Genomic DNA, 15418 nt, shown 5'->3' on the forward strand with positions numbered 1-15418 from the left:
AACAGAGGGAGGGAGGAAGAAAGGAAAATGTGGGTAAGGGCTAGACGGCCTTGAAAAGGGACGGAGGGACAGGGGAGGAAGAGGAGCAGACAAGGTTGGAGGGTTGACTTGGTCGATGTACTCGTAGTAATGATCAAGGTTAAACCTCTTTGGTATGGGCCTCTTGTTCGAAGGGCGCTCTGTCGTGAGTTGGGAATCCCCCTTCGGCCACTAACGTCGGTGTACATCAATCAAATAACTAAATGTACACCATACAGTATAACAGTCTACAGCCACTCACTTGTTTCACTGATTGTACCTTTTACCCGTCTAACCCTCCTGACCTACGCCACATCACTGTCAGACTACCACTGTCACTGTCTGAGCTTTGTGTCAGTCCTGCTCTCATCCTAATACATTATGACTTTACCACGGCCTACACCATATTACTGCTTCTACCACTGTCTTCTGTTTCATCATTTGTGCCTTATATTTATCCTATACTCCTACTAACTTACATCATACCAATGTCTTCAACACTATCCTTTGTTTTAACAGCTGTACCTTGTGTTTGTCCCATCCTCCACCAACCTATACCAAACCACTGTCTACAACAGCACGTTTACTTAACACTGACAAAGATCCCCAACTCCTACCAAATCGATTGATGGCCAAGTAGATTCAGACTGGAGAACTTACTGATCTCTTAACAAAGAAGACTCATTACTGCCTCAAAACTAAGACTCATCAAATTTCATGTAACCACGTAATAGTGTTCCAGCTGTGACCGCGGCCCAGTTTTGTGAGATGAAAAATTTCCACAATCTGTTCTCTGATATTTTGTGTCTTGCCTTACTATCCTCGTAACCTACTACCACTATCTTTTGTTTCACCTTGCATGCTTTATATCTGTCCTACCATCCTCCTGACCCACAGCATACCACTCCACTGCCACTGTCCTCTGCTTCACCGTCTGTTGTTTAGTATCTATCCAGCCCTGTTCCTAACATACATCACACCACTCTCTACTATACCATTATCTTCTGCTTCATCGTCAACCTGTTGCAAAGAGTGGACCAAAAAAGTAGTACCAACTGTGTGACTCAGAAATACACTTGGTGACTTTTTTTTTTTTTTTAGTCAGTCTGTACTTATTATGCCCATGTAACCTCCCCTATACAGTGCTGAAGGGTAATAAAAAGTTAGAGAGGATATAAAAAGTTAGGGAGGATAGACAACCTCTTCTCTTCTTACTATCCACCGTTAAATAAGAAAAAAAAAAAAAAAAAGAGAGAATGTAGTTAAGCGAGGATGAGAGAGGGGCAAGACAGCAGGAAGGGAGGGAGGGAAGGAAAGGTAGAGGAAGGAGGAGAAGGGAGGAGGGGATTGGTCACGTGAGAGGGTCGTGGTAGTGAGGGTCCGCTACACGTGTCTAGGATGCTGCTATCTCTGACCTGCACCAGACTCCACAGGTTTGGCCCCCTACCCACCCCCCTCTCCACGTAACACCTCTACCCCTTCTCTCGGTCATAGCAGGGGTTAGGAAGCGGGTAGGGTTATTAACTTTTTAAACTATTTTTAACTCAAGGACGATTTAAAAATTTTCACTATCACGGACAATCTTATTTAGCTGAGACTGTTGCTAACATCTCACATCACAAAACTTCTCTCCAAAGCTGAACAGCCATCTGGAGGTAGTAAGAATTAAGTTGAATAATTAAAAATGTCTCTGAGAGACAGTTTTCAACACAAGCATTAACTCCTTGAACCCAGGTGACGTCATTTTTTACTTACTGTTACTGCTACCAGATTATTTTATTCAATTTGGAAAAATCTTCTCGTGTTGAAAGGGTTTAAAGCTATATCTAACCTATCCTTTTTGAAGGGTCCATCCTGGACTAAAAAAGAAAAATCGTCAGGAGATATCACGAAAAATTAAAGACATCCTTCAGCTCATACTGTTAACTATCAAGCAACACGGAACAAAGCCAGTGACAGTGGATCTACAACCCACCACAGCGAGTCCTCTAAACGAAAGGCCAGAGCTAAGCCAGTACAGTGCAGACAAATCCACCAAGGCCCCTGGCAGTGACTTTCCTGGCAGTGCTCCTTGACAAGTTTCCTTACAAGGATGTTGTTGCCCTATGGAGACCTGGTAACATTTCTCCTAGGTGGTAAGAGAGAAAGACTTGCTTTTCTTCTTCTCCGCCTCCGTCTCCCTATCTCTCCCTCCCTCCCTCCCTCCTTCCCTCCCTCTCCCTACACACACACACACACACACACACACACACACACACACACACACACACACACACACACACACACACACACACACACACACACACACACACACACACACACACACACACACACACACACACACACACACACACACACACACACACACACACACACACACACAAAATACCTGTTCTCCTGCAAGGGGGTTCAGTGGCCTAATAAAGACTGAAGACTGACACATTACATATATGGTTACGTCTCTGTACAGAGGATGGCAGGCGAGGAAGCTGTCTGTCTGTTTACTGGTCTGTCTGTGTCTGCTGGTCTGTCTGTCTGCTGGTCTGTCTGTCTGCTGGTCTGTCTGTCTGCTGGTCTGTCTGTCTGCTGGTCTGTCTGTCTGCTGGTCTGTCTGTCTGTCTTTTGGTCCGTCGGTCTCTGTCTGTCTTTTGGTCCGTCGGTCTCTGTCTCTGCCTGTCCGTCTCTAAACAATGAAGCTCTACTCGCCACTTCCGTGTGTTTATTGCCATTATTAAAAGTTCGATAATTGCAGTTACAAGCGTCTATGCAATAGGAGATGAGAGATGTGGCAGTGTGTGGTGTGACTAAGCTGTGTCGTAATGTGTGGTGCATATGGTGTAGCATTGTGTACTGTGGTGTGGTTTGGCGTGGTGTGGTAGTGTGTGATGTGTGGTGTGGTGTGGTGTGGTGTGGTGTGGTGTGGTGTGGTGTGGTAATGTGTGGTGTGGTGTGGTAATGTGTGGTGTGGTGTGGTAATGTGTGGTGTGGTAATGTGTGGTGTGGTGTGTTGTGTTGCTACGGTGTGATTTGGTGTGGGGTGTTTTGATATGATGCGTTGTAATGTGATGTGTTGTGAAGCAATGTGGTGTGGGGTGTTACTTTGCGTGTAGTCTGTCTATCTATCTATAGCCCGACGCCTTAATCCCGCAAAGGGTGGCCGCAGACAAAACGCCTCCAAGTCGCTCTGTCACCCACCATTTGACTACCCTTCCCCCAACTCACCCACCCCCTCCCTCATATACCTCTCAACTCCATCCCTCCACCTCATCCTCGGTCTACCTCTCCCTCTCCCTCCCCCCACCTCACCCACATACACCCTCTTAGTCAGTCTTTCATTCTCCATTCTCTCCACATGTCCAAACCACCTCAGTGTATTTCTCCTAATCTTCTCAACCACATCCACATCCACCCCACAGAGTCCCTTCACTTCTTCATTCGTCAACCTGTCCCTCCACGTCACTCCACATGCTCCTCTCAAGTAACTCATTTCCACTGCTCTCACTTTTGACTTGTTCCCCTCTTGTAAGGTCCATGCCTCGCTTCCATACGTCAGGGTAGGGATCACTATCATGCAGTGACTTCTTAACTTCCATACTCACCTCCCTATTTCTCATCACTGCTCTCAGTGTACCAACAACCTTCCTTCCCTGCTGTACCCTTTCACGCACTTCATCCCCAAAGTTCCATCCTTACTCATCACACTACCCAAGTACTTGAATGCACTCACATTCTCCATAACCTCACCATCCAACCTCACTGCACACTCTGTGACTTCATTCCTCTCAAACACCATAACTTTACTTTTGTTTACATTAACTTTCAGATTCCTCCTCCTACACACTGTCCCAAATTCATTTACCAAACCTTGCAACTCCCATTCATCTTCACTCAACAGCACTGTATCATCAGCAAACAGCAACACCGGAAGCTTCCAAATCTCACCCTCATTCATTAGAGCCACCCCCACTTCCACTGCCCTACCCTGCACCTCCTTTACAACCCCATCCAAGTATATATTAAACAGCCATGGAGACATCACACAACCCTGTTTCAGTCCCACATTGAGATCAAAGAACTCACTCAGCTCACCATCCATTCGCACCGTAGCCCTAGCTCCTTCGTACATACTCTTCACAGCACTCAACAATGTGTTCTGTGGTGTAATTGTGGTAATGAGTGATGTGATGTGGTGTGGCAGCATGTGGTACGGCAATGTGTAATGTGTATGGTGTGTGTAATGTGTATGGTGTATGTAATGTATGTGGTATGTGATGTATATTGTATGTGATGTGTGTGGCGTGCTATGTGTGCAGTGTGTAATGTGTGCAGTGTGTAATGTGTGCAGTGTGTAATGTGTGCAGTGTGTAATGTGTGCAGTGTGTAATGTGTGCAGTGTGTAATGTGTGCAGTGTGTAATGTGTGCAGTGTGTAATGTGTGCAGTGTTTAATGTGTGCAGTGTTTAATGTGTGCAGTGTATAACGTGTGTAGTGTGTAGTGTGTAATGTGTGTAATGTGTGATGTGAGTAATGTGATATGTGTGGTGAGTATTGTATGTGGCGTGTGGCAGTGGGTTGTGTGGCTGTGGTGGTATGGCAGTGTGTGGTGGCGTGGCAGTGTGTGGTGGCGTGGCAGTGTGTGGTGTGACTATAGTTTCTCAGTGTGCGGTGTGACTGTATAGTTTGTGTGGTGTAACTGTGTGATGAGCCAGCGTGAAGTTTTGGCAATGTGTGTTGCGGCTGTGTGGTGTTGCAATGTGACATATGGCACTGTTATTTGCACAGGATATAGTACTATCTTCTAATGTGCAGTGAATTTCATCACATTCCTCATAGCTTATCTCTTGAAAAGCCATACGAGAAGTTGCTTGTCTAAAGATGTTGAAGGTTACATGCAACACTGGACACCTATGGAGTCAGTAACAAGGCATCTGCAGCATCCTACACTACCACTGCAGTTGACAGGAAGCCGTGTTCTAGTTGGCTTGGCAGGCTTTCTACTGTTGTACGTAACCCATCCCTAGCGACGTAGATTGAATGCTAACATTTCTCGAAGGGAAAACTTTATTTTTTTCTGTTTCTTTTTGACAGTGGTGTTGGTGCTCTCGTTCTTTTTACCAACGCTCGTTATTACTGCCTCAGCCTCACGCCTTCATTTCTGGGCTGATTGGTCTGAACATTTCTATGCAAGTACACTCGGGTGACAGACGGGTACCTACTCAGGTATTCAACGGTTTTACACTGAGCGCTGTTGCCGAGTAAGTTTTCTTTGGACAGATATTTCTCAATTGATTGTCATCGTGGCCGTAATGTGGGGCGCAGGTAAATTCTACTGAGATAAAGCTTCTTGCATCCGTAGAACCTTAGGAAAGAGCCATACTAAGAGACCCCCCCACATCTGACTGGCTCTTATCTTCCAAAAGACGAGACAAAACCTGCAGACGCTTCAACAACCAACCCAATATAGACACGTGATCTATACGTCTTTGAACGCGATTACGGCAAAGGGCGAATTCGATTCGATTGGGCCCACTGGCCTTTTTGTTCAATGAATAGTTCGTTCCGCATGAATAAAAAAACGCAACCAAAAACATGCATTTAGAAATCGGAAGCAGATCTCGGGAACTGTTACTCATTTAACCGCAAATGTTGTCTCAGGTGCAACTTTGTTTTCGCTTGCATGTTAAGTAATGACAAAAGACATTGCATAAATAAAATACACAGCAGTATTAGCATCTTCAATCCAGAAACGTCATTTGTATATTATACATTTCGGATACACCATAGGATTCTACTCGCACGGAAGAAGTCTATAGGTAAAGGGTTAATGAAGGCTATCTCTGACCTTTGCGGTTGCAAGTCTCTCCCATAAGCCGAGTAAAAAATGTTTGGTGGTAACACAAATACAGCATAAAATATTTCACAATACTGAGGTAGTTACCGTGTCATATGGAGCAATAAGCCAGTGAGAACGGGGTGCTAGAGTACCTCCCAAGTCGACAAGAGTAAGCATATGCACCAGTAAAGTAACGGCATAGTAACAGGAATACAGGCCTTGTACAGTCAGGGTCTTTAACTTTCTCAACTATTCTCCTGCGTCTACATCACTTTGAGGCCACGTCCGTCATCAACCTCCCTGACTCATTAAATAAACAAGATCACCTACAGGCAGAAAAACAAACAAAACCTCTCTCGTTTCAGGAATAAAAGCCAGCACAGGAAGGTGGAGAGCTGAAGGTGAATTATTGGATGAACTTTGTCCCCGATCATATACGTCTATCATAGGGCGACGGGTGTGGTGACTGATAAATATGTGACTCATATCACGGGAGTTATCAGTTAAGATACGAGTGACAAGCGCATAAGGTCAAGGGTTGTATTATGAGCGGCACTGAAGTCTTTGTAACACATCTTCATTGATATACTTTGCATATTACTCCTTTCTCTTGTGTGCTATGAATATAGTTTTAATATCCACTGTTTCCATCAATAACATGCAAAGTGAAATTAAAGGCAATGTGCGGAATAAATCACTAAAGCCGAGGAATTACGAAAACTCCAAAGCGTCCCACAATATGTCCCTAATCCTCCTGACAGCGAAGTGAGTCTGTTGAGCAGATTCTTCAGACGGTAACCAGAATAGAGTACTACAGTTCAACCAACGCTGTGAAAGTGTTATAGATACTGTTCTTGACCTATTTAAAATTATGCCATTTATATTTATGTTTTGCAGGATTTAGGCAGATTATTCAGTTCGAGAAGTCTTCTCACACTTCATCCAGACAGAAAATTCTCCTGATTTAATATAATTGCCTAGAATTAGCAGCAGTTAAATATGTAAAAGGTTCTTAGGGTGAAAGGAGTTAAAAAAATACTAAAACGTACTGTCACATCACGACAGGAAGATGACAGGATAAATAACAAGGCTGAAAAGTGTCAGACACCGAATGAAATAGCCTCTCCTAGTCTGGGCGTTTAAAACAGAGGTAAAATTAAAGACTGCCAAGATTCCCAAGGGAATGCAAAATGGCACCACAAAAAATCTCTTGCACTCAAAAATGTGACTGCCCCAGCCCCTCCCCGTAAAAGTTGGTAAATTCTATAAACTAATGTTGTCACTTTTCACTACATATGTGAGCATACGAGTTTGTCTTTCTATCCCATTAAACCCTTTAAAAGGTTTAAATAAAAAAATTAGAAAGGTCTTTGAACAGAATTAGTGCGAAGAAAGAAGAAAACAACTGAGCAAACACTTTGTGTCTCCGCCATAAGGGCGGAGACAAAAAAGATTATATGTCTGATATGAATAAACTACAGATTGATATCATCGAGTCTGTGGAAGTTAAGGGTTTAAAACACAGGTAACAACGAAATCATCGGATGCTACACTTTGTTGACACATTACCTTGGCCTGAAATTGACATCTCTTCATCTTGAATGCTCAGTTACAACAATCAAGTCATACTAGAATACAATGATATTCATGAAAAAGTGATATGAGAAGGATGGAAAGCCTTGGGATTTTTTTTTTCTGCCATTGAACTGCATGAAATAAATTGCAAAAGGATTGAAATCTGAACCAAGTTAAAGTGAATGAACTACGCTAGTGATTTACTAGCGAAGGGGTTAGTCAGTTCTTTATTTAATCCCTCCAGTTCAAGAAGTCTCTTCAGAGCTGCACAAAATAATCAGGTAATAACAACAACAAAGCAAAAAAAAAAAAAAAAAGTTAATAAGACTGAAATGGTTATTAACAGAGGAGAAGGGAAAAAAATCAGTGCATGGTAATGTTGTACTCACTTCATGACGATAACCCCCCTGCGTGTGGCCGCCGGTACGTCGATGTTGTCCACGCCTGTACCCGCCCGCCCTACCACCTTCAGGCGGTCTGTGGCGGCCAGCACCTCTGCGGTCACCTTGGTGGCAGACCGCACCACCACCCCATCGTGCTCCTGAAAGACGTGTGCAGCCAGGTTAGGTTAGGCTAAGCCAGATTAGAGCAGGTGAGGTTATGTCATGGTAAGGAGAAAGCAAACTTAGGCAGGAGGATGCTACGCTTCGTCGAATACAGTGCTGTGTAAAGAGTGCACTCGGAGACGGATTTTATTTAATAGTTGCTTTCAAATTCCTACACGTGTTGCGTCTGCGGTCCATACCACAGTGGTCTTGCAGCGAATAAGTAGACTTAAGTGAGAAGGTAAAGAAATATAAAAATAACATTAGTGCTACCAGGGTGTTAATAAAACGTTATTAGATGTCCATACAACAACCTTATAGGATAAAACTAAGTACAATCAACACAAGTATCAACTGCACATACAATCAGTGACATCACACCTGATCAATGATTCTCAGTTTTTTCGATACGTTGGGTATTGTGAGTTCAGACCACAGAATTTTGTTGTAGTGAGTTACCTCCTAAATAAATTACAGAACTGGGATATGCAATACAATATTAGATACCTCTTCCCTCTGTGTTCTCTGTACGATGATAGGAGCTAGCTCTTTTTTAATGTATTCCTATTCCTATTCCTATTTCAGGATCTCGCCCACTCTCACTCCATTAATAATAGTAGAAACAAGGTTAGGATGATTAAGATCTCATGAAACACATCAGCTGAACAGTAGGATTATTCGATGGTGGATAACACTGAACTTGATGAAACTACTTGATTAGAAAACAGTGGGAACATTAAAGAGTTCTAGTCACCTCACTCTTCCTCTTATTTATATAGCCTCTTAATTCCTTCCGTCCTTCCAGGTATCACTTCCCTCCAGCACTCACTTTTCTCTTGTATTATGTAACATTCCCCTTAACCCTGCGATTATTTCGCCTCATACTCTCTTTTTCTCAGTTTACATTTACAAGCACTTAAAGGAACATTCTGTTTATCTCCAGTTCGAACCAGAATATTGGTATCTGGGGTTCTGTAGAGCCGACCAGCATCTATTAATGTCAGGCCAAGTCAGGTTAGGTCAAAAGACCAAATTAGCCAACTTTTCTCCTTGACCCCAGCCTCACCCCATCCCTCCTTCCAACATACAGGAGGGTTGAACAAGTGGCCTTATCACCACCCAGTCAGCCACACATTCACCCGAACAAGAGGTGGTTACGATGTACTGGAATCCAGACTCTAAGTTATTATTAGTAACTTTCAAAAATTGCAAGATATTCACTGTATGCACAAAAATGCATAAAACCACTAAGAAAAATGAAATGCCTGATATTCTTCCCTTAAGAAAATACTTCATATGTTTATCACAGTCAAACGGTTTATAAAGATAACTTTTTAGCCATTCAGCTGCGAAGGGTATACTGGTGTTAGCCTAAAGTAATAAATACTTACCAATATGGATGCATTTATGACGTCATTAGGCTAAAGGTGTGAATGCTTGGGACACTCACTCATATCACAAAACATATACCGAACGAGGAGCTTTCCCATGCTTTCATACATCATCCTAGACAAACGCTGCCTTATCTGCCTGATACTCTTATCTTGATGTATAATGTTTCCATTGACAACGACACAGGCCTATTTAGCTGTATGATAGTACACTTCCTGTAGCACCAACTGACATGTACAATAAGGGAGTTAATTATCTTCAATCAGTTTGGTCAATACATCGCTGGAAAAGTCTGGCCATCCAAGACGCATGCTATTCCAGTTAAAACTGTTTGCTTCACTAGTTTAAATGAGCTTCAAACAAAACTAGGAAGAGAATAATTTTTGATCCCCCAAATATACACACACGACCAAAAAAGCATTGGTGCACATTTCAGGCCCCCACCCCCCAAAAAAAAGATCAGACACCTTCAAGACCATAACTGCAAAATGTACATTGATTCCACCCTATGCCCGTAGCCCTATTTTTAATATGCCTCCATGCATCTCCTGTTAGCCATATCTCATTGCCTTATCCATAGAAAGAATTGTCATTATATGCTAGCCTAAAGGAAAAATAATTATTATTCTTAACTCTGGCACCACAAGCTATATTGACCATTTACAGTAGGAAGTCATCAGATCAAAAAGTATAGCTTGGAAGTCTAATGATATCCTAAATGATCTGTATAGCTCGTGATGTTCCAAGATGATGAATCTATTATCATAATGTGCATGTAATAATACTCATTAGGAAATGTCAAAAGTAAGCAGTATAATGTCATCCTCATGAGAGCGTATCTACCAACGTGGGGTAGAATCGCCGTTCATTTTTGCAGTATTCATCGTCTGTGGTGCCAAATTGTTTCACGTGATGTTTGCTCTGCTTCGTTTTAGGTGTACTGGTGGTTAAATATTGTGTCCCACTCTCAGCAACAATATGCATCTCTACCCAATGAGGCTAGTACCCGGTGAGTTTTGAACAGCGGAGCTTCGAAAAGGTGATGTGAGGGGACTGGACAGGAGGGAGTGTAAAGGAGAGGAAGTCAGATTCTTGGTCCTCTATAGGTACAGATTCATACAATTATTATGGCTGGAAGCGGGACTCACCACGTGATGGCCGATGTTCAGTAGTCACACCAAAACGTATCGCGCAGGTAAGGCACGATGATATCCGAAATGACCATTATAGCTCATGAATTCTCGGTAAGATTTATTTGCAACTACTTTGTTATACATATAATAGCAATACGGGGTAGAAAATGTCATAAACAAGCCATATATTGCATCTTTGAGAGAGCAAGTTTATCATTTTGGGGAAAAAATATCGTTGTTCAGTTCCCAGTAGACATCGTCCGTGTCTCAAGTTGCTTTGCGTCAAGTGTTTACCTATACGTTTTGGTGTGAGTATACAACACTTCTCAATACCACATAACTAAGGAAACTCCCTGCCTAATATCCAACCAAGGTAAAAGAAAAGCGGAAGCACCAGCACGCACGTAAAATCATTGCATCACAACTATCTCACTGCTGAGCACTTCAGTTTTTCTTAACGTAAGCAAATACTTCCGATTTTGCTAATCCCTTACAATAAATGTTGCCCTTTAAATATTCCATACTACCTCCAGACGATTCTGTTCTTCTCACTAGCAATTTGTCGAAGTGGAGGGGTTAGATACAGCTTCAACTGGAAAGCAATCAGAGAGCGCATACCTCCGCCAATGCCGGATCCGTATCCGGGTCAGCCCCCAAATTTAACCAGTTCTTTCTTGGCTCGTGGCCCACCATTCCACAAAACTTCATTGGAATTCATTGAGAACCTTTGGAGATATCATCTGGACAAACATAAGTGAATACATAATCTTCTCTAACTTCGTTGGCGGAGGTAATTAACCTTTTTTACCACTAAAGTGCTGTCCTAACCTATATTAGCAACAAAAAGTAAACTAGGCGTCCTCGGTCTGAAAGAATTAAAATACGTCTTGATTATCCAATTCAGTATTTCAAACACTTTATGTTCAGGCTGACATCATATGGTTTTATCCAAGCCGTCGAAATTTTAAAGATGTCATTGCTGTACTGATGTCTGACAGTGCTAGGGGTGTAGTGACGGAGTAGTAAGGAGATAATGGGAGACTGTAGTGACGGGGTGTAGTGAGTGGGTAAAGTGTCGGGGTGCGGCGAGAGTTTAGTGACAGGACGTAGTGAGGGAGGGTGTAGTGATAGGATGGACTGAGGGAGGGTGTAGTGAGAGGCAAGGGGAGGTAAACAGGCAGGGAGGGCCAGACAAGGCGGCGTCAGCAGCACAGGTGCCCACTATGCTAGACACTGCACATAAAAACATGATTGTTGCCACCTTCACACTGGCCCCACACCCGACACTGCCACGCAACTGTAGGCAGCCGATGAACATTATTCCAACCCATTACATACGTTAACAGGTGATGATCTACGCAAAGTTTTCATATCCCTTGGATGGCATGAACCTGAAGAGGAAGGAAGTTATAATTACAGTTAGGGAAGTAAAAGTATATCTTAAGTAGTCATGAATAAGTTGCAGAAAAGTCAAACCATTCAAGGTACATATTAAAAACACTCAGATTTTTTCCCCTTTTCTGTGTGTGTGTGTGTGTGTGTGTGTGTGTGTGTGTGTGTGTGTTCAAGGGATGCATTTGATTCCCTGACTTTACGAAATCCTCTCCTGTAAAGCATGAAAAAAGAGGCTGCTTTCAGCAGTGCCTGGGGATGGGATAGCCACATAATTACAGTTATGCACGGCAGAGTCTAGTTCCCCATCCAACCTTTAGTACCCACATTGTGCGACATACAAAATTCTGTCAACCTTCGTTCCCTAAGAGACGGTGTTAGTGCATTGTGTCTAAATTTCATTATTACTGGAGATGAGCGTTAGTGTGTGTTAGTGGAGTGAGTGGTGTTAGCTTGGAGATGACTGCTGAGTGTACGACCCCTCTGACCCTCACAAGCCACACTCCTCTCCATCCCCTCCCCTTAGTCTCCCTCTCCTCATCTTCCCTTCAGCCTCCCTCTCCCTCCACTTCTCAGTCCCCGTCCTCACAACCACAACCTCTCTATTTCTCTTCAGGTTTTTTCCCTCATGAGCTGATTTGTGGTGCTAGTTCGACCTCTACTCAAGCAAGATCAGTCTTCCAAGCCTCATTTAACTCTTCTTGTTCCCACAGTCCCTTGACAGTGGATATTGTTTATGTGCAGCCGAGAGTCGAACGAGTGGGTGATGTAGGTCACCCTTCACTTCCATGTGTGTCTTCATTATAGGTCACATAGGCCTAATGGAAGACTCCATGTGGTTATGCCTAACCCAAAGCCACCTTCTCCCATTGTGTGTGTGTGTGTGTGTGTGTGTGTGTGTGTGTGTGTGTGTGTGTGTGTGTGTGTGTGTGTGTGTGCGTGTGTGTGTGTGTGTGTGTGTGTGTGTGTGTGTGTGTGTGTGTGTGTGTGAGAGAGAGAGAGAGAGAGAGAGAAATCAATAGAATCAGTATAATACATGAGAACTGTACTGAAGTTTAGCATAAAGTTCATAATCCTCAATTCCACTATCACCCATCTAAACACTTCGGTCTCTTGCTACACACACACAGGCCTATATTCTCGTAGGTTATGAAGGCTCCTAATACCTCTTCCTTACTGTAGTTCTTTCACCTTAACATGGCCTAAACTTTCGTCCTTTCGTGGATTTTTTTTCTTTTTTCATGTACCTCAGTGAAAAAGACAATGGTATAGCTCTCCGTCCTTCCCATAGCACTTGTTCGTGGCTAGCATCATGTCCTAACGTTAATCTCTTGTTACAACTCAGTATTCAAGATGACAGTTTTAGGCTAAGTTTGAGTCCAGTTATTTCTGCATATGGCCCGTTAGTATCTCGTATATTATTGTGCAATCTATGTCGACCACTGAAAGACATAACTAACAGACGAAAACGGCTGGATGTAGTATGCAAAATAAATCGCTAAGGAAAGGTGTTAGGAAGCCTTCTAAACTGACGAGAATATGATGTGTGATCTCTGGCCATCATTAATCACCATGCATTTTTCCTCTCACCTCTACGTAAACAAAAAAATCTTATCATGGTTAACATCAGATATGCGATATCGTCTTCCTTTCTCTTTTTATCACACTTTTCCTTTCATACGGGCTCAGATAAACAGTACCTCGGTAAAAGGGTTGTATTTTACCCTACCCTGCTCCTGCGAGAGAAGAAAGATGCTTCAAAAATACGTAACATATCATCATCATCCAACAGTTACCCTATACCCACCTAAAGCATGATAAGTAGAACCAAAAACACATTATCCAAGCCTTCAGAATCTTTGCTGTACTTCGCAAACATAACAGTCTGCACGAATTTTCTTGTATTTGTTATATATAATTTTCGCAAACACCTTTCGAACAGATCCATGTCATCGACTACCAAACTAACACATACAACACAATCAAAAATGATCGAAGTAACAAGCGAGACTGTTAACCTCCTTATCCCAAGAACTTTTGTAATTTATTGCTGCTATTGTCTGATGTTGTTGTGTTAAGGGGACACAATTTGCTGAGAAGAAATAGAGAGACCTTTTTCCTTATGTCTTTCAACATCGGCAGACGAGTTGTCTACTGTCACATTCCAGACGATTTTATATACCCCTAAGAAACCTCCCGAGATCTGAGAATTAGTCCATTCACTTTGACAATGCCGTCCAACTCAATAATGTCATCTGGCGGCAAAAACAATTAAAGAAATAAAAAGTGCACGTAGTTAAGGAGTAACTGTACTTTGTGTGTGAACTTACCGCGACCTCCTTAAGCAGTTGATCTTTGGTGAGCTTGGCATGTGTGGTGACGGAGAGGCCGGCAGCACTCAGCACCTCGCCACACACAGGATCCACACCGTCCAGCAGCAGCACTCTCTCTATACGACCCGTCATCTTCCACAACCTTAGGTACACAGATGCAACAAAAAGCAGCAGACACGTCCCCTTCTGACTCTTATCACGTCCTTCTTTGCGTCTCCTTTTTATACGTTCTTGTCACTTTCTTTGTCCTCCTTTCTTCACGTCCTTCCGGCTTTCCCTCCGTTTGTGAGATAGCTTTCCCTTCCTCACCTTCAGCTGGATCTTGCAAGTTACATCCAGCACCTTCCGTCAGCAGCACCTATTGCTTACAACACAATGGTATCCTTAGCATTCCTGTTATACTGATCAAATGTTCAAAATAAATGACCTCGGACCCACTGCAGACAAATATTAGCTGTTACTTATAGCTTAAGATATACCTTTGAAATCATAAGAACTAAGTCTGGACACACCACAGCACCAGAATGGGAGGTTCACAATAGTGCTTGTGTCATATACCATGAAAAATGAAGAAATGACGGGTGGTGTGAGCGGAGGCCTCAATATATACCCGTGGTCAGCGGCCGCCCTCACCTACTGGGGGCGGGGCCCATTCCCCCACCCATCTCCCCCAGCCTCGCATCCACATCCTATCACCTACCCCCAACCCGTGTGTTTTAGCAGGTTATTATCAGATTCTATATGTCAGCTGTTCAGAAATAATCATTCTGGAATTCACAGAGATGCCATTAATTTAATTTTAGAACCAGGGTTATGCTTTCGTGTAATAAGATATAACAACTCTCTCTACCGGGGTCGATTTATAAGCTAAGCATAAGTTATGCATAAGAAACGCTTACCTTCACTTAGTCACTCAGAGTTACTAAGCAGTTTCACAATCAACTAGTAAATATTAAAGTGAAAAGATACTAAAACCATAACTATCTATTGTATTAATTATTTTCTGCTGAGACTTGTTTATAGTGCCAGTTTGTTGGAATCTCATATCACCCCTGCTTTTACTGTGCTATTTGACATTTCTCAGTCTGCAACAAGATCACTTTAAATTCTCCTGGGGTGAACGACCTTATGAAGAGAAACTTATCATTGATATAATCACTTCATATAAAATAATGGTGAATAAAATAGTCTGCCAAG

At 42.7% G+C, this 15418-nt stretch overlaps 1 protein-coding gene across 2 annotated transcripts in view; it reads right to left on the minus strand.

Moving 5' to 3' along the window:
- Positions 1 to 15418, minus strand: part of LOC145406210 (D-3-phosphoglycerate dehydrogenase) — a 100462-nt gene that overhangs the window by 33635 nt on the left and 51409 nt on the right. Inside the window, exons 2-3 of one of the 2 annotated variants that reach the window (XM_080277417.1) lie at positions 14219 to 14563; positions 7816 to 7967 (exon numbers count right to left, since the gene is read on the minus strand). In XM_080277417.1, coding sequence (XP_080133543.1) covers positions 7816 to 7967; positions 14219 to 14353 — 287 coding nt within the window. In that variant the 5' untranslated portion in view covers positions 14354 to 14563. Of the gene's footprint in view, positions 1 to 7815; positions 7968 to 14218; positions 14764 to 15418 lie in introns of those variants that run through there. The other variant, XM_080277416.1, reaches the window with a different exon arrangement.

The sequence above is a fragment of the Coenobita brevimanus genome, chromosome 69 (assembly GCF_032717465.1).
Source record: "Coenobita brevimanus isolate Jiangsu-jjx chromosome 69, ASM3271746v2, whole genome shotgun sequence".
NCBI classification, from domain to species: Eukaryota; Metazoa; Arthropoda; class Malacostraca; order Decapoda; family Coenobitidae; genus Coenobita; species Coenobita brevimanus.